The sequence below is a fragment of the Oncorhynchus nerka genome, linkage group LG22 (genome assembly GCF_034236695.1).
Source record: "Oncorhynchus nerka isolate Pitt River linkage group LG22, Oner_Uvic_2.0, whole genome shotgun sequence".
Lineage (NCBI taxonomy): Eukaryota > Metazoa > Chordata > Actinopteri > Salmoniformes > Salmonidae > Oncorhynchus > Oncorhynchus nerka.
The window spans coordinates 49,316,813-49,339,751 of NC_088417.1; the positions used below are offsets into that span (position 1 = coordinate 49,316,813).

The window sequence follows — 22,939 nt, forward strand, 5'->3', positions numbered from 1 at the left end:
CTTCAACAGAAGAAAATATGCCTTCTGGAGTGGCCCAGTCCTGACCTCAATCCGATTTGAGATGCTGTGGCATGTCTTCAAGAGAAATTTACAACCAACATCCCAAGAATGTTGCTGAACTGGAACAGTTTTGTAAAGAGGAATGGTCCAAAATTTCTCCTGACTGTTGTGCAGGTCTGATCCGCAACAACAGAAAACGTTTGGTTGAGGTTATGGCTGCCAAAGGAGGGTCAACCAGCTATTAAATCCAAGGGTTCACATACTTTTCCCACCCTGCACTGTGAATGTTTACACAGTGTTTTCAATAAAGACATGAACATGTATAATTGTTGGTGTGTTATTAGTTTAAGCAGACTGTTTGTTGTGACCTAGATGAAGATCAGATCAAATTTATTGACCAATTTATGCAAAAATCCAGGTATTTCCGAAGGGTTCACATACTTTTTCTTGCCACTGTAGCATATTTATATCTGAACATTCCTAAATGTTAGGTCCTGCTGAATGCACCCCTGGTTGTTAGCTATAGCTAGCTAATGAGGTATCATGACTGAACAAGGTGTATCCTAAACAAATGGTTAACGGTCCGGTCCGCAAGTAGCCTAGTTTTAGAAGGCCCGCGTAATGCTTTAATTATGTCGAATGCGGTCCTCCAATGCACTATAGAAGAAAATAAATTGCGCCGGTGTCATGGGTCATAGCTTTTGAACAGTAATGGCTAAGAATCAAGACATTGTTTTCTGAGACTACACAACCTGGCTACGAAATACAGTGTGGAATGTGCGAGGGTTGAGTGAGACTACAAATTCAACAACATTTCTATATTTCTATGCGTCTTGTGACGGCCGGCCGCCCAACAACCTGCCCGCTTGACCCTATTCCCTCCTCTCTTCTCCAGACCATTTCCGGAGACCTTCTCCCTTACCTCACCTCGCTCATCAACTCATCCCTGACCGCTGGCTACGTCCCTTCTGTCTTCAAGAGAGCGAGAGTTGCACCCCTTCTGAAAAAACCTACACTCGATCCCTCCGATGTCAACAACTACAGACCAGTATCCCTTCTTTCTTTTCTCTCCAAAACTCTCGAACGTGCCGTCCTTGGCCAGCTCTCCCGCTATCTCTCTCAGAATGACCTTCTTGATCCAAATCAGTCAGGTTTCAAGACTAGTCATTCAACTGAGACTGCTCTTCTCTGTATCACGGAGGCCCTCCGCACTGCTAAAGCTAACTCTCTCTCCTCTGCTCTCATCCTTCTAGACCTATCGGCTGCCTTCGATACTGTGAACCATCAGATCCTCCTCTCCACCCTCTCCGAGTTGGGCATCTCCGGCGCGGCCCACGCTTGGATTGCGTCCTACCTGACAGGTCGCTCCTACCAGGTGGCGTGGCGAGAATCTGTCTCCTCACCACGCGCTCTCACCACTGGCGTCCCCCAGGGCTCTGTTCTAGGCCCTCTCCTATTCTCGCTATACACCAAGTCACTTGGCTCTGTCATAACCTCACATGGTCTCTCCTATCATTGCTATGCAGACGACACACAATTAATCTTCTCCTTTCCCCCTTCTGATGACCAGGTGGCGAATCGCATCTCTGCATGTCTGGCAGACATATCAGTGTGGATGACGGATCACCACCTCAAGCTGAACCTCGGCAAGACGGAGCTGCTCTTCCTCCCGGGAAGGACTGCCCGTTCCATGATCTCGCCATCACGGTTGACAACTCCATTGTGTCCTCCTCCCAGAGCGCTAAGAACCTTGGCGTGATCCTGGACAACACCCTGTCGTTCTCAACTAACATCAAGGCGGTGGCCCGTTCTTGTAGGTTCATGCTCTACAACATCCGCAGAGTACGACCCTGCCTCACACAGGAAGCAGCGCAGGTCCTAATCCAGGCACTTGTCATCTCCCGTCTGGATTACTGCAACTCGCTGTTGGCTGGGCTCCCTGCCTGTGCCATTAAACCCCTACAACTCATCCAGAACGCCGCAGCCCATCTGGTGTTCAACCTTCCCAAGTTCTCTCACGTCACCCCGCTCCTCCGCTCTCTCCACTGGCTTCCAGTTGAAGCTTGCATCCGCTACAAGACCATGGTGCTTGCCTACGGAGCTGTGAGGGGAACGGCACCTCAGTACCTCCAGGCTCTGATCAGGCCCTACACCCAAACAAGGGCACTGCGTTCATCCACCTCTGGCCTGCTCGCCTCCCTACCACTGAGGAAGTACAGTTCCCGCGCAGCCCAGTCAAAACTGTTCGCTGCTCTGGCCCCCCAATGGTGGAACAAACTCCCTCACGACGCCAGGACAGCGGAGTCAATCACCACCTTCCGGAGACACCTGAAACCCCACCTCTTTCAGGAATACCTAGGATAGGATAAAGTAATCCTTCTCACCCCCCTTAAAAGATTTAGATGCACTATTGTAAAGTGGCTGTTCCACTGGATGTCTTAAGGTGAACGCACCAATTTGTAAGTCGCTCTGGATAAGAGCGTCTGCTAAATGACTTAAATGTAAATGTAAATGTATACTCAAGGGAGAGAAACAGTACTTTTGTTTTACTATTAAACTTATTGCTTATAGTAAAAATGTAGTAAAGCAGCTTGTTTCTTAACCAGGCAAAGGGTATCTAATTAGAAGGCTGGCGGTGACTGGTTAGCTACAGGGAAGCAAGAGAGTCGCCTGCAGGATGTGTATAATTGGAGGTGGCGCTGGAAGGGAGCCTGTCTGCAGCTGTCTGCCCACATCGCTTGCTCCCCCGCCCGCAGCTCACCAGCTGGTGAAAGTTAGGCTGTGTGGCCCATTCTTCCCCCTGCTGAACAGGACGGCGCTGCACATCTGTGCTGCTAATTTTTATTGTGCTTTTCACTGAAAAACTCTCAATCTCTCCCAAAACTCTTGTCCAGTCCACTTAGTCAGATTTTATTCACAGAGATAATTTTGTCTAATCTGGTTTCAGTCAACTGAAATAAAATCATTTTCGTTTAGTTAAAGTTTTTTTCTGGGGCTACTTGCTCAGTTAGTCTAATCAATTGCCATTGAAAAATAGGTGTTTGACAAATATTTCTGTCACTTTTTTTGTTTTTACTTTTACCCCTTTTTCCCACCAGTTTTGTGATATCCAATTGGTAGTTAGTCTTGTCCCATCACTGCCACTTCCCTACGGACTCAGGAGAGGCGAAAGTAGAGAGCCAGCCATACGTCCTCTGAAACACGACCCTGCTGAGCCGCACTGCTTCTTGACACATTGCTTGCTTAACCCGGAAGCCAGCCTCACCAATGTGTCAGAGGAAACACCATCAAGCATCCTGGGCCACGGCCGGCTGTGACACACCCTGGGATCGAACCCGGGTCTGTAGAAGTCAGTTCTACTTGTGACGCTGAATGCTGTGCAAGTCCTGCTTCTCCCATCTCCTCATTGGTTTATAGAAGCAGATACCAACGTGCCATCATTGGTTATACCGACGTGGGTGATTGAAAGATGAACTGAGTTCGGTTGGTCGTCGTGGTAACTATGAAAGTTAGATGCCAGTTGCCATATAAAGTCCAAAGAAGAAAAACCCTGTAAGAAGGAGAGATGACTAGAAACGATTTGGTTGACTGTTTTATGTGTGGATTAATCGTCGGAGTAGAGGACCTTGTGCATTTCAGGTAAAATAACAACTCAACGTTTATATCCCAGGACGTTTATATCCCAGGACATTAGCTAGAAACAGCAAGCTAGCTAAAAAGAACAAATTAGCTAGCAACTGCAAGCTAGCTAGCTAAATTGCTATAAATGTTTAATGCTTTTTGACCTGTCCCCAAATTAATATAATTGGTTCAGAGTTTGTTTTGATATTTCAACCTGCGTGTCGTTATCGCATTTGGTGTGGTGGGACGAAATCAATTTGCGCACGATGGCGCACGTTCGCGGCGTTAGACTGCTGCGCCACTCGGAAGGCCACTCAAGAAAACTCAATAATAAAAAAATACATTATTCAGTAAAAACAGTCCTTGAGGCACCAATTCCTCAAAGGTTTAAGTACCTTGGAGATCATTCCACACAAGTTGCACATTTCTTTTCAAGCATATCTGCCCAACTCAGTGGAGATCTTAAGGAAACTCCCGAGTTACCCATCCCTGAGACCGGGTCTGGTATCTCGTACATCTTTCAGTTAACAATGACGTAAGATACGGAGGAAGTTTATGATGGAGGGATTTATAAACAAAAAGAGTGCAATACCTATGAGTACTTCAAAGAGGGCCATCCTACTTTCTGATACAGAATGCAGTGATGTGTACTGAACCTATCGCCTGTAACAAGGCGGAGTGCGCTATGATGAACTGCATCCAATGGCTCTTGATGAATCTTGCATAAGGTGATCACTCTCCGTCATAAGAAGCAGACTTTCCTTCAGCTTCCACAATCTACACACAGACAGCTCATATATACAGTACTCTCTCTCTCTCTCTCTGTCGCTCGCTCTCTCGCTCTCTGTCTCTCGCTCTCTGTCTCTCTCTCTCTCTCGCTTACTCTCTGCAGCTGAATCCCGCCTGCCTGTCAGCTGCAGTGTTAGATGTAGCATTGCCTCCTTTCCCACTAGTTGTCTATGTAAAAAGTCGCTCAAGCAAGGAATCAATACGGTATCACACGACACTAAAGCAGCATAGACCTCGCTCAGTGACGTAACGTTTCTCTGATCTGATGTTTTGGTGCTCTCTTTTGCCTCTGTTTTCCCTTCCTAAAAGAAGCTCAGCCCGTCACATCGTCAGCCTTATGTTCCTTGTGCACTGCAATGCTTTTTGCATGTTACTGTGCACTGGGACAAAATGCTTCTACGGTAAGGAATCTATGTTTCCCACGTGTGTGTGTTTAAGACAATGAGGGCGAGGGGAAAAAAGGGAGGTTGCAAAAGCATTGGACGACGTGCAGCCAGCTGCACAGGTGGTTGGGATTTTTTTCCCCCGCCTCTTACCAATTGTGTGAATGTTACCATGTAGGCTGCAGTCTTTCATGAATTGAAGAGGGAGACTACCGTTGTATCAACAATCATTTTTATTTGGAAACTGCTGAGAAACACTCTCCCTAATGCCCTCTGGCAGCTTCAATACAAGCATAATAGTGCATAATATAATTTGTAATGAGGCTAGAGTTTTCGTTCTCAGCCACAAAAGGGGCTTTTCACCTCTCTCCCCCTTGCCTTGCTCACCCTCAGCTCCCTGTGCCTTGTGCATGCACAGATATGTTATTTCAATTAGTGCCTGTTTGTCATGGTTAGCTGAGCGCAGTGAACTCTTTTGAGAGTCTGAGTCTTTTTGTTTCCATATATTAGAGGGGTCAAAAAAAGAGTGGCCACAATTCAGGTCTGGAGATTTCTCTCTGTCATGCGGAGAGTGTCTCCCTCTTACCCACCGCTTCTGACAAAGAAGATTCCCTAGACAGATATTTGCCGTAAGCACAGGGACCAGTTTCTTTGGGGTGCTGTCCTTGCCATTGTTTGTTTGGAAGCTCTAATAAATGATTGTTTAATTTGAATGAATGCTGAGATTATTATTGAAACGAAAATGGTTTCACGCTTGATGTCCAGCAGCTACACTTATTTTGCAACACAGTTCATGACAGTCAAATTCAGAGGAGTTATGGAAATGGATCAGTGGGTGGGATGGGAATTGTGGGTAATGTATGCATACCGATGATTCAAACAGCAATGTCTTTGTACCTGGACTACACAGACGATAACCAATGGCACACTGATGAATTACTGATGGATCGGTCCCATCCTTCTAGAGTCAAGTTCCTAGTTGTGCTGAGCACTTGCAATGGGCATTGCCAAATGCATATACTTTAACAGTGGCAACATCTCCTGCCATCTCTAGGTTAAGCCTCGACTTTGAAGGTAGAGCTTAACATACCGCAGAAATGGTAATAGATGATTCATCACAATATGTAGGTGTCAATTATTTCCCCCCTACTATAGCTGATTATAACAGCATGCAACTCTTTACATGTCATATGCCACATTCACAGGGCTATGTCTTTTTAATCATTCATAAATACATTTGTACTACATACTACACGTACTACATAATACTTCTATTTGAAGTAGTTGTTTTTGGCTGTGTATTTGAAAATACTAAAATACACCGAAAATAAGTATTTCAAATACAAGTACTTAAATACACATGTATTTGAATGCAAGTCTGCTACGCATGCTGGACTATACTTTATGTGGAAGTAACTTCACCTTGGATTAGTAACTCCAATAACTATGCAGGCATGAGGCATGTTGTACAGACTTGAATATTGAACCTCACGTTAATTCACGTTTTTGATAACAAGGCTATTTATTGGTCAAGTTCACTGAGTGGTACTTTCATATTGACATTTTGCCAATGCAAAATGTGGCACAGCAGTCGAAATAGACTACAATTTCATGTTGAATTTAACAGCATAGTTGTGCATCACTATAAAGATGAATATTATGACACCTTTCATGGATATAGCAAAATAAAATAGAGAGTATCAGGTGATTCATACAAGTCGCTTATTTGATTTGTTAAAAAATAGTGACCCACGGCGCTCTCCCAACATCAGCATATTATAGGTTATACAGCAGTGGTCACCAACCGGTCGAGGCATTCCTAGTTGATCGTCAAACATTCCGTAGAAAAGCCAACGATAAAGGCTTGCTTTCCTTAAATAAAAGTCAACTTATGCTTGGTCTGGTGGTTGTCGGAGGCTCCGTATGGAGGGTGTGACGCAATTGCGGAGTCAAGCAGAGGCCAAATTGAGCTCGGTGCGCCTCCCAAATTTTGTAAAGCTACGTATAGCTCAGCATTGACATGATTGGTTGATGGTAGGTGTGGGCAGGAGGTCCTATATAAACAAACTCACTTCCTTGACAACATCCTTCACAACAGCCTTGAGCTGATCCGGAGCAAGAAGTATGAACGCCCAGACTTCTGCAGAGGCCGTATCACTGTAAATGCTGCAGTGCCTTTTATTCGTGTTGCGCTGTTGGCGGGTAGGGACATTTGAATCAAAAGCCCTGATAACCGATTTAAGCAACGTGTTCTCATTTTGAACCATTTAATTTGTCTAAAAATAAACTCTGTCTGCCCGGCTGACCGGGAGATCTGTGGCTAAATCGAGTTTGCATGCTGTGCTGGCCAATCGGATAATTTAAATTACCATTCCTACAGCTTCCGCGACCCTGGCCACAGCAAAGTTTGATACTAGCCTATGTGAGGTTTCATAGCTTTTAAAACCATGACCAGACAGAGGCTGTCAAAGAATATAGCAAAGTTTTTATTCAGCACTGTCAACGCTGTTTTTATTTAACACTATTGCAAAACATAAAACGCACTTCTCGATACTTTCACTTGCGCTGCAATGAATGAGTAGCCAACCCCAAGTGTATTATGACTCATACATTTGTATTATTAGAAGCAGCTTGTTGTGTCTATTTTAATATTGAGGAATATTTAACTTTCTCTGGTCATAGGAGCAACATGAATTTGTGCATGATGCAGATGCGGTGCGACACGAGTTTCGGCATTAGGTGGAAGACTGTCTCCTCTCTCTGGTCAGTCTGACTGGTGGAGAGGAAGGAGAGAGATAGCAGTACCGTGAGACTAATGCCGTGTTTAAAACAACTGGGAACTCTAGAAATCTCGGACTTCAGTACGTTCAAGACAACCGGGAACTCAAGGAAAAAACGAGATCCGACAGGGAAATCTTTTTAACGGTCATCCAACTTGGAATTTTAAATCGGAAACTTTCTAGAGCTCCTTTCCGACTTGTAAAATCACCGACGGGGATGATTGGAGCTGGTTTTCTTTTCGTTTCCAGTTGTCTTGAAAGCACAATGACCATCAGGTGCAGGTACCATCAGTCCAGTAAAATAAAAAAGCAAGTGATTTGCAAGTTATTTACATTTATACTCTGCTGTGTCTTGCAAGTGCTACACCAGCTGATCTCTTTTGTTATCAAAGATCAAGTTTTGAAATATAAAATGGTCTGAGAATATCAATTTTGGCAGGCCAGGCATATAGCTAATATACTGTGATAATGTATTAGGCCTAGTGAACAAACTTCATTCCTACAGATCTGTTTTTATTAGGGTCATGTTTTTTTTGTTTTTTTTAAATGTAAAACATGTTTAAAAAAAGAATCTGAGCGGTAGATCTTTGCTTGCTTTTTTTTGACTGCGAAGAATGACCTTGACTCAGAAAAGGTTGGTGAACACTGATATACAGACTAAAATGGATTGGGCAGGGAGAAAAAGACTGATGCTAGTGAAGTGAACAGTGATGCCACTGTGAATATTGGAGAGGACAAGCTGCTGCTGCAGTGTCGTGTGTGTGTGCATTTGTTCGAGTGTGAGGACGGTGCCGGATTGTGTATATTGACTACACATTTATCATCTATAGGGTGTTAGTAGTAGGTTTGATTTTTGTTCTCTGCGTGTGTGTGTGTGTGTGGCTGCTTTGGTGAGTGTTTTTTTTGTGCCTTCTAGCTGGCACAATTCCATATGTGTGTGTGTGTGTGTGGCTGCTTTGGTGAGTTTTTTTGTGCCTTCTAGCTGGCACAATTCCATGTGTGTGTGTGTGTGTAAACCTTTCCAAAAATATATCATGCAGTAATTGGTTCATTGTTTCATACAAATAATTATATATACTGTATATTTATAACATACATTTTTTGTAACTTTGGATAGCATCATCAACTAAATGGCATTCATTATTATTTTAATAATGGATCAGAAAACCAGTCAGTATCTGGTCTGACAACCATTTGCATACAGCTCATATTCAATCTAACTAACCTAGTAACTGAGAAGTTAAAAACAGACTTGTGTTCAAATACCATTTGAAATCATTTGAAATACTTCAGCAGTGCTTGATTGCGCTTGCCTGGCACAACCCAAGTGGGAAAAAATATTTTAATTTATTACAAGTATACAAATAATATACACTGAACAAAAATATAAATGCAACAATTTCAAAGATTTTACTGAGTTATAGTTCATATAAGGAAATCAGTACATTTAAATACATTCATTAGGCTCTAATCTATGGTTTTCACATGACTGGGAATAAAGACATACTGTAACGGCTTTCTTTAGGTGAAGTAGAGGCGGACCAAAACGCAGCGTGGTGGTTATTCATGTTCTTTAATAAAGCCACTAAACATGAATAAACTAACAAACAATAAACAGCCCTATCTGGTGCAAAACACAGAGACAGGAACAATCACCCACAAACACACAGTGAAACCCAGGCTACCTAAATATGGTTCCCAATCAGAGACTATGACTAACACCTGCCTCTGATTGAGAACCATATCAGGCCAGACATAGAAATAGACAAACAAGACATCCAACATAGAATGCCCACTCGGATCACACCCTGACCAACCAAAACATAGAAACATACAAAGCAAACTATGATCAGGGTGTGACACATACAGTGGGGCAAAAAAGTATTTAGTCAACCCCAAAGCATGATGTTTCCACCCCCATGCTTCACAGTAGGTATGGTGTTCTTTGGATGCAACTCAGCATTCTTTGTCCTCCAAACACAACGAGTTGAGTTTTTACCAAAAAGTTATATTTTGGTTTCATCTGACCATATGACATTCTCCCATTCTTCTTCTGGATCATCCAAATGCTCTCTAGCAAACTTCAGACGGGCCTGGACATGTACTGGCTTAAGCAGGGGGACACGTCTGGCACTGCAGGATTTGAGTCCCTGGCGGCGTAGTGTGTTACTGATGGTAGACTTTGTTACATTGGTCCCAGCTCTCTGCAGGTCATTCACTAGGTCCCCCCGTGTGGTTCTGGGATTTTTGCTCACCGTTCTTGTGATCATTTTGACCCCACGGGGTGAGATCTTGCGTGGAGCCCCAGATCGAGGGAGATTATCAGTGGTCTTGTATGTCTTCCATTTCCTAATAATTGCTCCCACAGTTGATTTCTTCAAACCAAGCTGCTTATCTATTGCAGATTCAGTCTTCCCAGCCTGGTGCAGGTCTACAATTTTGTTTCTGGTGTCCTTTGACAGCTCTTTGGTCTTGGCCATAGTGGAGTTTGGAGTGTGACTGTTTGAGGTTGTGGACAGGTGTCTTTTATACTGATAACAAGTTCAAACAGGTGCCATTAATACAGGTAACGAGTGGAGGACAGAGGAGCCTCTCAGAAGGTCTGTGAGAGCCAGAAATCTTGCTTGTTTGTAGGTGACCAAATACTTATTTTCCACCATAATTTGCAAATAAATTCATTAAAAATCCTACAATGTGATTTTCTTTATTTTTTTTCTAATTTTGTCTGTCATAGTTGAAGTGTACCTATTATGAAAATTACAGGCCTCATCTTTTTAAGTGGGAGAACTTGCACAATTGGTGGCTGACAAAATACTTTTTGCCCCACTGTATGTTGATCACAGGTACCTTAAAAAAAAGGTAGGGGCCTGGATCAGAAAACCAGTCAGTATCTGGTGTGACCAGCATTTGCCTAATTCAACATGACATCTCCTTCGCATAGAGTTGATCAGGCTGTTGATTGTGGCCTGTGGAATGTTGTCCCACACCTCTTCAATGGCTGTGTGAAGTTGTTGGATATTGGCGGGAACTGGAACACGCTGTTGTACACGTCGACCCAGAGCATCCCAAAAATGCTCATTGGGTGACATGTCTGGTGAGTGTGCAGGCCATTTTCAGCTTCCAGGAATTGTGTACAGATCCTTGCGACATGGAGCTGTGCATTATTATACTGAAACATGAGGTGATGGCGGTGGATGAATCGCACGGCAATGGGAATCAGGCTCTCGTCACGGTATGTGTTCGTTGTGCATTGTTTATGCTTTCCCATACCATAACCCCACTGCCACCATGGCACTCTATACACAATGTTGACGTCAGCAAACTGCTCACCCACACGACACCATACATGTCTGCGGTTCTGAGGCCGGGTTGGACGTACTGCCAAATTCTCTGAAATGATGTTGGTGGCTTATGGTAGATAAATTAACATTACATTATCTGGCAACAGCTCTGGTCAATTGTATGCTGCCTCAAAACTTGAGACATCTGTGGCAGTGTGTTGTGTGACAATACTACACATTTTAGAGTGGCCTTTTATTGTCCTCAGCACAAGGTGCACCTTTGTAATGTTCATGCTGTTTAATCACCTTCTTGATATGCCATTCAGGTAGATGGATTATCTTGGCAAAGGAGAAATGCTCACTAACAGGGATGTAAACAAATTTGGGCATACATTTTGTGTGTATGAAAAAATGTGGGAATCTTTTATTTCAGCTCATGAAACATAGGACCAACACTTTACATGGTCCATTTATATTTTTGTTCAGTGTAGTATGAACCCGCCTGCCATAGTGACACCCTGCCGGGTGCCCTTGACCAGGCAAGATGAGCTGTCATGTTGGATCATGAGAATATTATAACTATGAACACAGCCAACCACCTGCAATATATATGCACCGCTGGGTGACCTTGCTGAGCAAGAGGAGCTGTCGTCTTGGTACATGAGAATATTCTACCTATGAACCACCGGCAAAATACATGCACCGCCAGGTGTCAGCCACTCACCTAAGGTAACAGGGTTATATACTGTATGAGATGCAATGCAGAAAAAACACAACATAGATGCTGGATTATAGGGCTAATGCAATCACAATCATATTTGCAGTTACAGCCGGAAGTCATGTAGGCTCCACACCCTCGGAGTGAAACATCGTAGGCACCAGAGGATTATGGCCTATAATCTTGAGGGTCAAGCCGTGACTGATGAGAAGCAGTGCTGATGCAGGAGTGGGCGGCCCATAGCTCAGACCTGGCCCACAACGCTTACAAAGGAATCAGAACCGTGAGGAGTTCCAGGATCTTTTCATTGGTTCCTAGCATCAGTGTTGAACAGGGGTTAGCCAGGTGCCGCCCATGCTCAGCATGCAGGTAGTGTAACATGAAAGAGAGGATAAGGCAGTGTTAGTTCTTGTTAATGATGACTGACTAATTCTTGCTAATTCTTCATCGCTGAGTGTATAAGTACTGTTAACATGTGAGAGTCCATAAAAAAAATGTAATTTTGATAGTCATGCAAGATTAAAGGCATGAAACATTAGTGCATCTCAGGCTTAAGAACCCATAAAAGTCATCAAACAGACTGCCTCTAGCAAAGGTTAATGTAAATCCAACACCATAGCCTTAAGTGAACTTGTGCTACTGAGAGAGGAGAGATACTCCTAATATGCATGTTGGTTGCTTTCCCTAGTACATAAAGAGTAGGCAGATGGATTCCTGAGAGAACTACACGCCGAAGGGTCCTGACAGCTGAGATTAACTGAACCCCTGCTATCGGACCATGAAACAAAAGGCTGCCTTTGCCTACCTGAAATTTGGAATAGAAAATGCATACGTGGTTAAAGAACAGAAGGCATCGCACAGAGAGAAGAGCAGACGATGAATGCTACAGAGCGCGCAGCTCAGACATGACGTACCATCACATAGCATAAACAACAGAGTATACTAACAACCACCCCCAAAACCGCAAATAAAACGTTAACTACATGTCACCACCTGTGCTATCCAAAGCCTAATGTCACTACATATACTGCTCAGCAGCAGCTGAACATCTGCAGCATGCACAGCTTGCACGGAGAGAGTGACGTGATAATCTAAAACCTAGACCTACAATATAGTCTACCTGAGTTGAAGCTTATGTCTAACAGTGTATGCCGGTAAGCCATGACAGAAGATACAGTGTAGTCTACCTGAGTTGAAGCTTATGTCTAACAGTGTATGCCAGTAAGCCATGACAGAAGATACAGTGCCTTCAGAAAGTTTTCAGACTCCACATTTTGTTAGGTTCCAGCCTTATTCTAAAATTGATTAAATCTTTTTTTCCCCCTCATCTATCTACACACAATACCCATAATGACAAAGCAGAAACAGGTTTTTAGAAATAAGTAAGTATTCATACCCTTTACTCAGTACTTTGTTGAAGCACCTTTGACAGCGATTACAGCCTCAAGTCTTCCTGGGTATGACGCTACAAGCTTGGCACATCTGTATTTGGGGAGTTTCTCCCATTATGTTCTGCAGATCCTCTCAAGATCTGTCAGGTTGGATGGGGAGCATCGCTGCACATTTATTTTCAGGTCTCTCGAGAGATGTTTGATCGGGTTCAAGTCCGGGCTCTGGCTGGGCCACTCAAGGACATTCAGAGACTCTTCCCGAAGCCACTTCTGCGTTGTCTTGGCTGTGTGTTTAGGGTTGTTGTGCTGTTGGAAGGTGAACCTTGGCCCCAGTCTGAGGTCCTGATCGCACTGGAGACAGTTTTCATCAAGAATATCTCTTTGCCTCGATCCTGAATAGTTTCCTAGTTCCTGCACCTGAAAAACATCCCCACAGCATGATGCTGCCACCACCATGCTTCACCACTTTTGCTGTTCGTTAGGCCTACTCATCTTGTTGGCTGACGAAAAGTAAATGTGGACAGTTCATCCAATATCTTCAATACGCACCTCATAATTTGATAAGGATGCGCACAGTTGTGTCCCCGACGTGTCTGTCTTCACTTGTAGCCTGTGAAAAAGACCTGATCTCGTGATGGAAAGTGGTGTGAGTGAGAGATGCTTTGGATTGTGCAGCACTCTGGGAAAAGGGCACAATGCAGCACTCCGGGCCGCAAAAGGCATGGATTTTTTTAGAGTGCATTACGGCCACAAAGGCTATGCTGCCTTGAAATTCGAGGCATTATCAAGTGCTTGTCAAATTGTGTTATGAGAGACTATTGGAGTGTGTACAGCCTGCGCAAAAAGCTCATGCCTTTTTTCAAATCATCATTAGTCTCATCATACAGCCTTACAATGTATTGAAAATCAAATCATATAGCCCAACGTTTGTAGAACAACTACAGTTACATTAATAACTCTAAATTAACACGGAATTGCCGCATGTACTCACTCCCTCAAATTCTTTGAAGAAAATATTTATATTTTATTCAGCTTTGTTCAATTATATTCGTCATACTATAAAATTATATAAAATAATGCCACGGAATTATAAGCAAATATTGTCTGCTAAATGAACTAGTGTAGCCCACAGCCATTTGGCATAGCCACACCAGGACCTAACATCAGAATATGCTATTATTTTCTTCTGAAGTAGACTACATTTTCTTCATATCATGCTTCTTTTGACCTGTCTAAAATAGTTTTTTAATTTTTTTATAGACTTTTTAAAATGGTGTGGAAGCCAGGAGATGCTAAATGTGTTTATGTTAATTAACGGTCAATTCCAGTGAGACCGACAGTTATTTGCTTGACAATCACCAGCTGACAAAATGTTGTGACCCCCACAGCCCTACCCTGGGTTAGATATCAATCTGATCAACCCAATCAGAAACTCCATTGGTTGGTTGACCATGCTTGTACAGCTCTCCTCAAAGTATGTGATTCTCTGAAAAAAAACAACAACATGCATGTACATCTCCTTCACATCAAATCTGAGGAACATGCAATGTGTTCTAACACAGGGCATCCTACTTCCTCACTCGCCACATTTCCCTTTCTTTTGTCAAACAATACATTTCCCCATCTCTGCATGTGCTCCTCTTTTTGCTCCCTTACCGGCATGTGGTGCAGCAGCTAAATGTGCCTGGGCTACAACATGGCCCCTGTAGCCTCTTAGTTCCTTCTTGGCTAGGCTCCCTCCCTGTACTGGGCGTGTGGGGAGGGGGGACTCTTTGCCGCAGAGTGGTAGGTGCAGCGATGGGGAAGCAATTGTTAGCTGTCCCACATCCCGTCAGCATTGCTGGCACGCAAGCACGCACACACACACACACACCACACCACACCACACACACACACACACACACCACACACACACACAGAGAGAGACACTAAATGAGCAGCAGCCAGTCTAAGAGCTGCCTGAGTGGGAAGTAGCAGTAGCTTCAGGAGAGCTCCTTCCAGTCGAGCAGTATCAGAGTGAGTGATTGAATCCTTCCAGTGCTCCTGAAACTCAGACATCGAGCATACGCACTCCATACACGGGCATGCAGGAGAAGAAGAAAAAAAGCTTGGAGGTAAGAAAACAGTCACTAAATTACGAGGGGGTTTTTAAACTTCAGTGCTGAGTTAGGGAGCTGGCAGTGTTAAAGTGATAAAATAAAGAGCCTGTCTTACTGCGGCTTTAGTAGTGTGTGTGTGTTGGGTGTGTGTTGGGGGTGTGTGTGTGTGTTGAGTGTGTATTTGCTGCCTTCTCAACCAGCAGGCTTAAAACTGTGGAGACATGCAGACTGAACTCTCTAGAAAACAACTGCAGCAAAGTGTCTCTGGCTTACCACCTCTCCCTCCCTCTATATCTATCTTCCTCCCCCTCCACACACATACACGTGAACAAACAACAAAATATGTAAAGGAGAGGGGAATGTGTATTTGAGGCTGACATGTCGGAGCGGGGGCTTGAGGTCCAGTGAGATTGTTCAAGATTGACATCGAAATTATCCATGTCCTGAGGATGTCAGGCAATGCCTTCAAAACAGGCCACTTGAGGCAACAGTGAGTGCAATTAGCATCAAGTATGAATGGATCAGAAGGTTGAGTGTTTGTTCCCTGTCGTGGACACGGGTTTTAACCTTATCCCAAACCTTAACCCATACCATCCGGAATGTGTGCTAAACTTATCCCTTAACTTCGAAATTTGACGTTTGGCTAAATTGAACGATACAGCTCCCGAGTGGTGCGGTGGTCTAAGGCACTGCATCTTAGTGCTAGAGGCGTCATTACAGACCGTGGTTCGATTCCAGGCTGTATCACAAACGGGCGTGATTGGGAGTCCCATAGGGCGGCGCACAATTGGCCCAGCGTTGTTAGGGTTTGGCCAGGGTAGGCTGTCATTGTAAATAAGAATTTGTTCTTAATTGACTAGCCTAGTTAAATAAAGGTTAAATAAATATATATATATTTTTAAGAGCAGCAGGATCAACAAAAACACTTAGAAATGTTTGGAGTAACTTCTAAAGAGAACGTGGACAAATGTCTAATTCTGCAGTTAGACTGTGAGAGCCTTGTGTGGTCAGATTGCACCCCCTACCCCCCACACCAGCAGAAGCTTTCATGTTTGTTTTGGCTTGTAGAGATGGGCCACTGCTCTATACAGTCCTTCCACCCATAGTGACTTGCATGTTTGAGAGAGCGATAGAGAGAGTCCTGCAATGAAGTGGCGTGTGGCAAGATGAAATAAGTTTGCTCCGTGTTTTGAAGAGTGAGAAAAAGAGAGGGGACATTATATATGGCGTAGAGGCATTTCAGCAACTCTTGGAGGACAGTGGAAGTTTATAAAACTGCTTCTTTATTGTGAACAGTAAAACTGTGACATCATATTTGGGACATAAACTCAGGGAAAAAGACACATTCCTGGAGAAAGAAGGTGGTTTGAGAGAGTGTTGACTCTTCGGCCCTGCTCCCTTTTCGAGCTCGTCCAAGTGGTCTTAGCTTATTCATGTCTCTCTGTTTTGCTCCTTCTTTCTCCTCCCCCTGTATCGCCCACTTTCTCTCGTCCAGAATGCAGCCATTGTTTGGGGAAGCCCTCATGTTTTGGCCTGGTGCGGGGTAATGGGATGGAGGGAGGGGTGGGAGGTGGAGAGGTAGTTCCTTTTTCATGGGCTAAGGGAGATAAGTAAACATGGGCCGTTAACAGATGGGAGGCCTGGCACTCACCCAGTGACTGACCCACCCTGCTCTCTCTCTAGCCTCAACCGCTACCCGAATGCAATTCAGAATCTATGCGGTAGGAGGGTGCAGGAGTTCACTCAACCATCACTCAAAATGCATCATCACACTTTTTGCTCTGTTCTGAAAGTGTTTTATCTAGAAAACTTGATTGCTGACACAGACACATTTAAAAAAAAAAATACCTGTGGTCTAATGAACAAAATACTACAATATAGTTTTTGATTGAACAATCCATTTAAAGGTAGACTCAGCAATATGACATCATCATACACAGGGTGACTTCCCGGTTACTGACAAAAACAACATAATTCAAATGACTCTACCACTACTGGCTCCTCCATAATGTGAATAGGCAATAGTGTCAGTCTAGGCAGATTTAAACATTGTTTTTCTTGACTTCTGTTCTGTTTAGTTAGTGATGACATTCAACGCCCTTACTAGATTACAACGGCAAAGTCCTCCTTCACCGCTAACGTAGTTTGGCAACCCCCGGTTGGGTCTTGAGGAAGCCGTGACATGTAAGAGGTTGAATGCTTTGTAAGTGCAAGCTAACTTAAACTCCCTTTCCTGAATTGTCAACAGACAGGAAGTTATTTGGAGGGGAAGCATGGCGTTCATCTTTGTCAAGCATGCCTTGATGTGATACTGCTATGTTCCCACTAAGCATTTACCGTCAGGCGATGTCTTTTGGATGTCTTTTTTTTGGTGCTCTCCGGACCAGCCTTGATTTCAACGTCTGGACCAAATCTGAACCAATCGTAGACGTCTATATTTGGTTCAGCTTTGGTCCGGTCCGGATCGGCCTTGATTTGACCCAAAAAAATACTTTTATAATTGGTTCAGATTTGGTCCAGACTGGCCATGATTTGGCCCAAATATAAACCTATATTATTGGTTCAGTAAGGGGTTTTTCTTTCACGCCATGACCCGGGTATGTTGTTTGCAACATTGGTGTCAGAAATGGGATGGTGTCCATGATCGTGAAACATCATGACTGGTAGCCTAAGCAATGGTGGAATCTCATTCTACTAGCCTAGAATCCCCCTGATCCTGCCTTTAAATTTGAGGGAAGAGCTGTAGTGAAAGAGTATAGGCCACCAATTCCCACTAAGAATTTACTTGACGGCGACATCTTTTGAAAATACATATTTTCAACGTCTGTAAATTACGTATTTTCAACGTCCAAATAATACTTTTTTTATTTCCGAAATATGTATTTTTGACATCACAAAATACGTCTTCTAACCTTTCATTCAGCACCTAAAATGTATGTGAGGTCAACGTCTGGAAAAGATATCTGAAAGACATATTTTCAACGTAATTATGCTTACTTGGTTGTATTCATGGAAATATGACGATTGTGTGGTGGTGTGAATGACTACGCATATCAGGCTTTTCTATACACACTGTGACCACAACCAAGTCTTAGATTTAACCTCAATAACCTCAATTAGTCCATCTAATTAATTTATTGATATCTCAGCGGGAACATGCATTGATGTAGATGTTGCTGGTGAAAGAGCATTTCTCTTAAAGAGGAAAATGTACACTGAGCACTTTCATTTTTTTGATAGCTGAATGGCCTCTGACACTGCTGAGCGTATGATTTAAGAGATGGTAAATCACAAAGACAACATCAGTAGAGGACAAGTAATCACAGCAGTGTCCAGAGATCACAGCAAACCTCACTGGCTTTGTCACTTCCTGCCATGAGAGCTATTTTCTACAAGAATGAAAACAAGTAGGTGATGCAATAAACTTTTGTGAACGATTTACAGAAAATGTATACAAAACAATACACACAGGAGCAGATCAGCGTACAATTATTAACAGAAGAAACAACCTGTTGTGCATTCTGATGTTAACTATAGGCTGACCTGATGTATTGTTTTGGCCGCTTCCTTTGTTTTCTTTCCTGGATCGCCTGCCGTTTAGGGGCCTATACCTCCCCACTGCACTCATCTCATCTTTGGTTAAGCCTTGTCTGCAGACATAACTCACATACAAGACACAGAGCAGGCCAAGAACTCGAGTTCATGTGCAGCGAAATGCTTGGAAGTCAATGCCTTCGTTTGTTATGCACATAATATGCCACGAAATAACTGTTTTTGCAGTAATCCTGCATGTGCACCCTATTGTGGGTAACACAACAATGTGTTTGTTTTTACAATTGAATTAGTGTGCATGTGTGACATCATTCATACATTATGGACTATGCCTGAGGGGCAAGGGATTGTGTGCATTTCATATTCTGTTAGTGGGTTGGAAAACATACTTGGGTAGAATGCGACGTTTTGTTCAAGCTAATTGATTACATTGTATGGCAAATATCTTGAAGATATTCAAAACGTATGACTTCTGTGTTCTAAATTCCCAGCTTTAAAAACACAACACAACAAAGATTGTATTATGCGTGTGAACACGTCAAGACCCTCATTGGAACGTGAATGGAGATTCATAAGTGGTTGAGAATCATTGAGTTAGGGATATTACTCACTGTTGCATCATTCATTTATGTGAATAGCATGATTCTATTTGGATTAGTTAGGGCTGGTGTGAAGAGAAATATTGACAAACCATTTTTGGACCCCAAATATTTGCCCTTCTTTCTCTGGTTCATTGACTTACAATTACTGTAGGTTGTCTTGGTTACCTAGGAGGCATGGCTTTACCCAGAAAGCACTGGGATTGCTTATTATATCACCAGCATCATATACAATTAGCATTACTGCTGTTTTGTAAAACCAAACAGAACAATATTTTCTTGTTGTGAATTACGTTGTGTTTTTAGTTCCATTATCGGAATAATGTAGTTAAAAATACATTATTCCCCTCAATCAAATGTCTAGTGGTTGTTTCTTCTGTACCAGTGTTGTGTGTAGCATCTACTAGTTTCATTTTTGAAGACCATTTTTACCAGTGGTGGGAAAAGGTACTAAATTCAAAAAGTAAAGATACCTTAATAGAAAATGAAAGTCACCCAATAAAATACTACTTGAGTAAAAGTCTAAAAGTATTTGGTTTTAAATATACTTAAGCATCAAAAGTAAAAGTAACATTTTCTTTTTTGTCTTTTCTTTACGGATAGCCAGGGTCACAATCCAACACTCAGACATCATTTACAAGCAAAGCATTTGTGTTTAGTGAGTCTGCCAGATCAGAGGTAGTAGGGATGACCAGGGATGTTCTCTTGATAAGTGTGAGAAATGGACCATTTTCTGTCCTGCTAAGCATTCAAAATGTAACGAGTACTTTTCGTGTTCGTCTTTGATGTGGGACCTCCGTGCTGCCACTCAGCTACAAGCTTAATCACCTCTATCATGCTGTAATTAATTCTGCTGTAAATGCAATCAAACTCTAAATTAATTTCCACTGTGCCGTCGTCTTTATGCCCTGCAGCGAGGAACGGATGGCTCCTGCGGCAGCTTCTTAGGAATTCTGTAAGGCTACCGCCTTAGCTCGGACACAGATGCTTTTGGAACATCCAGTTCGTTATTAGAACTTTTATATGTTCTTTGATTTGAAATTTCTGTTAGTGTGGCTTTGAAAACTTGTATTAATCTTTTACGTCTGTTCTGCTTGTAACGGCAGGATAGTGGGATTGTTTTCCCGCTGAGGCCACCCATAGGAAAAATGTATGCACGCATGACTTAAGGATGAAGCAGTCTGCTAAATGGCATATATTTATATGATTGTATATTACATGGGTCTCTACATTTCATCTTGGAGTGTGAAAGGGCAATCTCAGAGTCATGTGCGGTGTCGCACGTGTACAGTACATCACTGGTTACTGTAGCTTGGGGGAGTGCTGAAAGAAAATCAGAGAAGGTTAAAAAAAAGCTGAGCTGCCTGGCTCTCTTTTTGATATGCTGCACTGCATCTGCACCTGCTAAGACCGTAGACAGCAGGAGAAAGTACTCTCCTGTCATGCTCTAATGAAAGTGATGCTAAATTATGAATAACTGCTTTAGGGCTTTTTTGTTGCAGGTAGAGGAAACTGGGAGACATTGTTACAGGTGGCAATTGTAACAGCTTGAAATTCCCCAAATAGAAACAAGCTAGAGTGATGGAGCTCACACAGTAGATGCCCATTTAGGTTCTCTCCCTGCTTGAAAAGTGTCAGCAAAATATTAGTAAATGTGTGTTTTTTTAGGGGTTAAAATGAGTTTTTTCCACCAGCTGCATTTTTCTTATATTGTCCTGAGCATTAATGCTCAATAATTCAAACTAGCATACTTTTTATCACTATATATTGGCTAAACATTGACATGATTGACACGCGTCACTATTGTCTCTTGCTTGGCACATGAGGTTTTGTCATGGCTGCTGGGTTAGAGGCAATTGTAACGCAGTGTTAAAATGACCCTGAGCCAAGCAGCCAAATGATGAAAACAACTGATTTTAACTTTAAGATCTTATGAATTATACAAATACTAATTTTAAATAGCCTTGGGGTCCTATTAAAAGTACCAAAGAAGTTGTAAACAGTTTTGAGAGGAACCGAATGGCCATGGACAAACGGCGTTACTGTAAATCTTGGTTACGTGCATAGCAAGACTTGCATATGCAAAATCATTACATGCGTCTTTGATAATATGATAATTCATTAACATTAATGTTTTTGAAGTTCATTTGGGTTATTTTTTAGGTGTTACATTTTACCCCCCTTACTGTTACAATTGCCCCTGTCACAGGGGAAATTGTAACGTCCAGACTTTTCGGATTAAACATTGTGATCCAACTGTCTTATATACAGACATATGAATGATTAGGAGACAGATGCAACTTTCTTATATCAATAAATGACTGGACTAGTTCAAGTGGTGTCTGAGTAAAATACTTTTTTTTTTTTCAATTGCCCAAGACTCCACCACTGAAGGCATTTTAATGTGCACTGCTTTTCCAGGGGTTGATAATAATGAGGAGGTGGCTGGTATATTGGCAGTATCGGAAGAGATTTTCTGATATGATGATTCGGGCTTAAATGCTGCTTATTGACTGCACTGAAGACTCATTCCGCCCTCTCCTCCTTTCCACTCCCCAATGTATGTGACCTGCACTGCAGAGTGAGGAAAATCAGAACAAAATTGAACCGTCAGACAGCGAGGGAGCTGCGGTCACTGACCGCCTTATGGTTTCCTGTGTGGTGCCCATCACCCTTAGCATCAAGGCCTGTTCTACTCCTGTAGCTGAATCAGCTGTGTCACCGTGTAACTGTAACACTGCTGCACATGCAGAGGAAACAGACTCCTCAGGTTTAGTTAAAGGCGTGCTAGGGCGACATTATACTCATACTAAGATCGAATTGTACTAAACCGGCTCTGACACGCGTCGGATGTGGAAGGGCTTGCAAACTATTACAGACGACAATGAGAAGCACAGCCTGGGAGCTGCCCAGTGATACGAGCCTACCAGACGAGCTAAATAACTTCTATGCTCGCTTCGAGGCAAGTAACACTGAAACATGAGAGCACCAGCTGTTCCGGGCGACTGTGTGATCACGCTCTCCTCAGCCGATGTGAGTAAGACCTTTTAAACAGGTCAACATTCACAAGGCCGCAGGGCCAGACGGATTACCAGGATCTGTACTCCGAGCATGCGCTGACCAACTGGCAAGTGTCTTCACTGACATTTTCAACCTCTCTCTGTCCGAGTCTGTAATACCAACATGTTTTAAGCAGACCACCATAGTCCCTGTGCCCTAGAACACTAAGGTAACCTGTCTAAATGACTATTGCCCCATAGCACTCACGTCTGTAGCCATTAAATGCTTTGAAAGGCTGGTCATGGCTCACATCAACACCATTATCCAAGAAACCCTAGACCCACTCCAATGTGCATATCGCCCCAACAGATCCACAGATGATGCAATCTCTATTGCACTCCATACTGCCCTTTCACACCTTGACAAAAGGAACACCTATGTGAGAATGCTATTCATTGACTACAGCTCAGCGTTCAACACCATATCACCCTCAAAGCTCATCACTAAGCTAATGGCCCTGGGACTAAACACCTCCCTCTGCAACTGTATCCTGGACTTCTTGAAGGGCGCCCCCAGGTGGTTAAGGTAGGCAACAACATATCTGCCACTGATCCTCAACATTGGGGCCCCTCAGCGGTACGTGCTCAGTCCCCTCCTGTACTCCATGTTCACTCATGACTGCACGAATCCAGAACCATCATTATGTTTGCCGATGACACAACAATG

General features: G+C 43.1%; 1 protein-coding gene across 20 annotated transcripts in view; it reads left to right on the forward strand.

The window, feature by feature from the left end:
- dlg2 (discs, large homolog 2 (Drosophila)) overlaps positions 1-22,939 on the forward strand; it is a 367,048-nt gene that overhangs the window by 136,143 nt on the left and 207,966 nt on the right. The window contains exon 1 of one of the 20 annotated variants that reach the window (XM_065007217.1): positions 14,778-15,077. The exons of the other annotated variants lie outside the window; for them this stretch is intronic. Within the exon in view, the coding sequence (XP_064863289.1) occupies positions 15,048-15,077 (30 nt within the window). The 5' untranslated portion in view covers positions 14,778-15,047. Of the gene's footprint in view, positions 1-14,777; positions 15,078-22,939 lie in introns of those variants that run through there. 20 annotated transcript variants of the gene reach the window in all.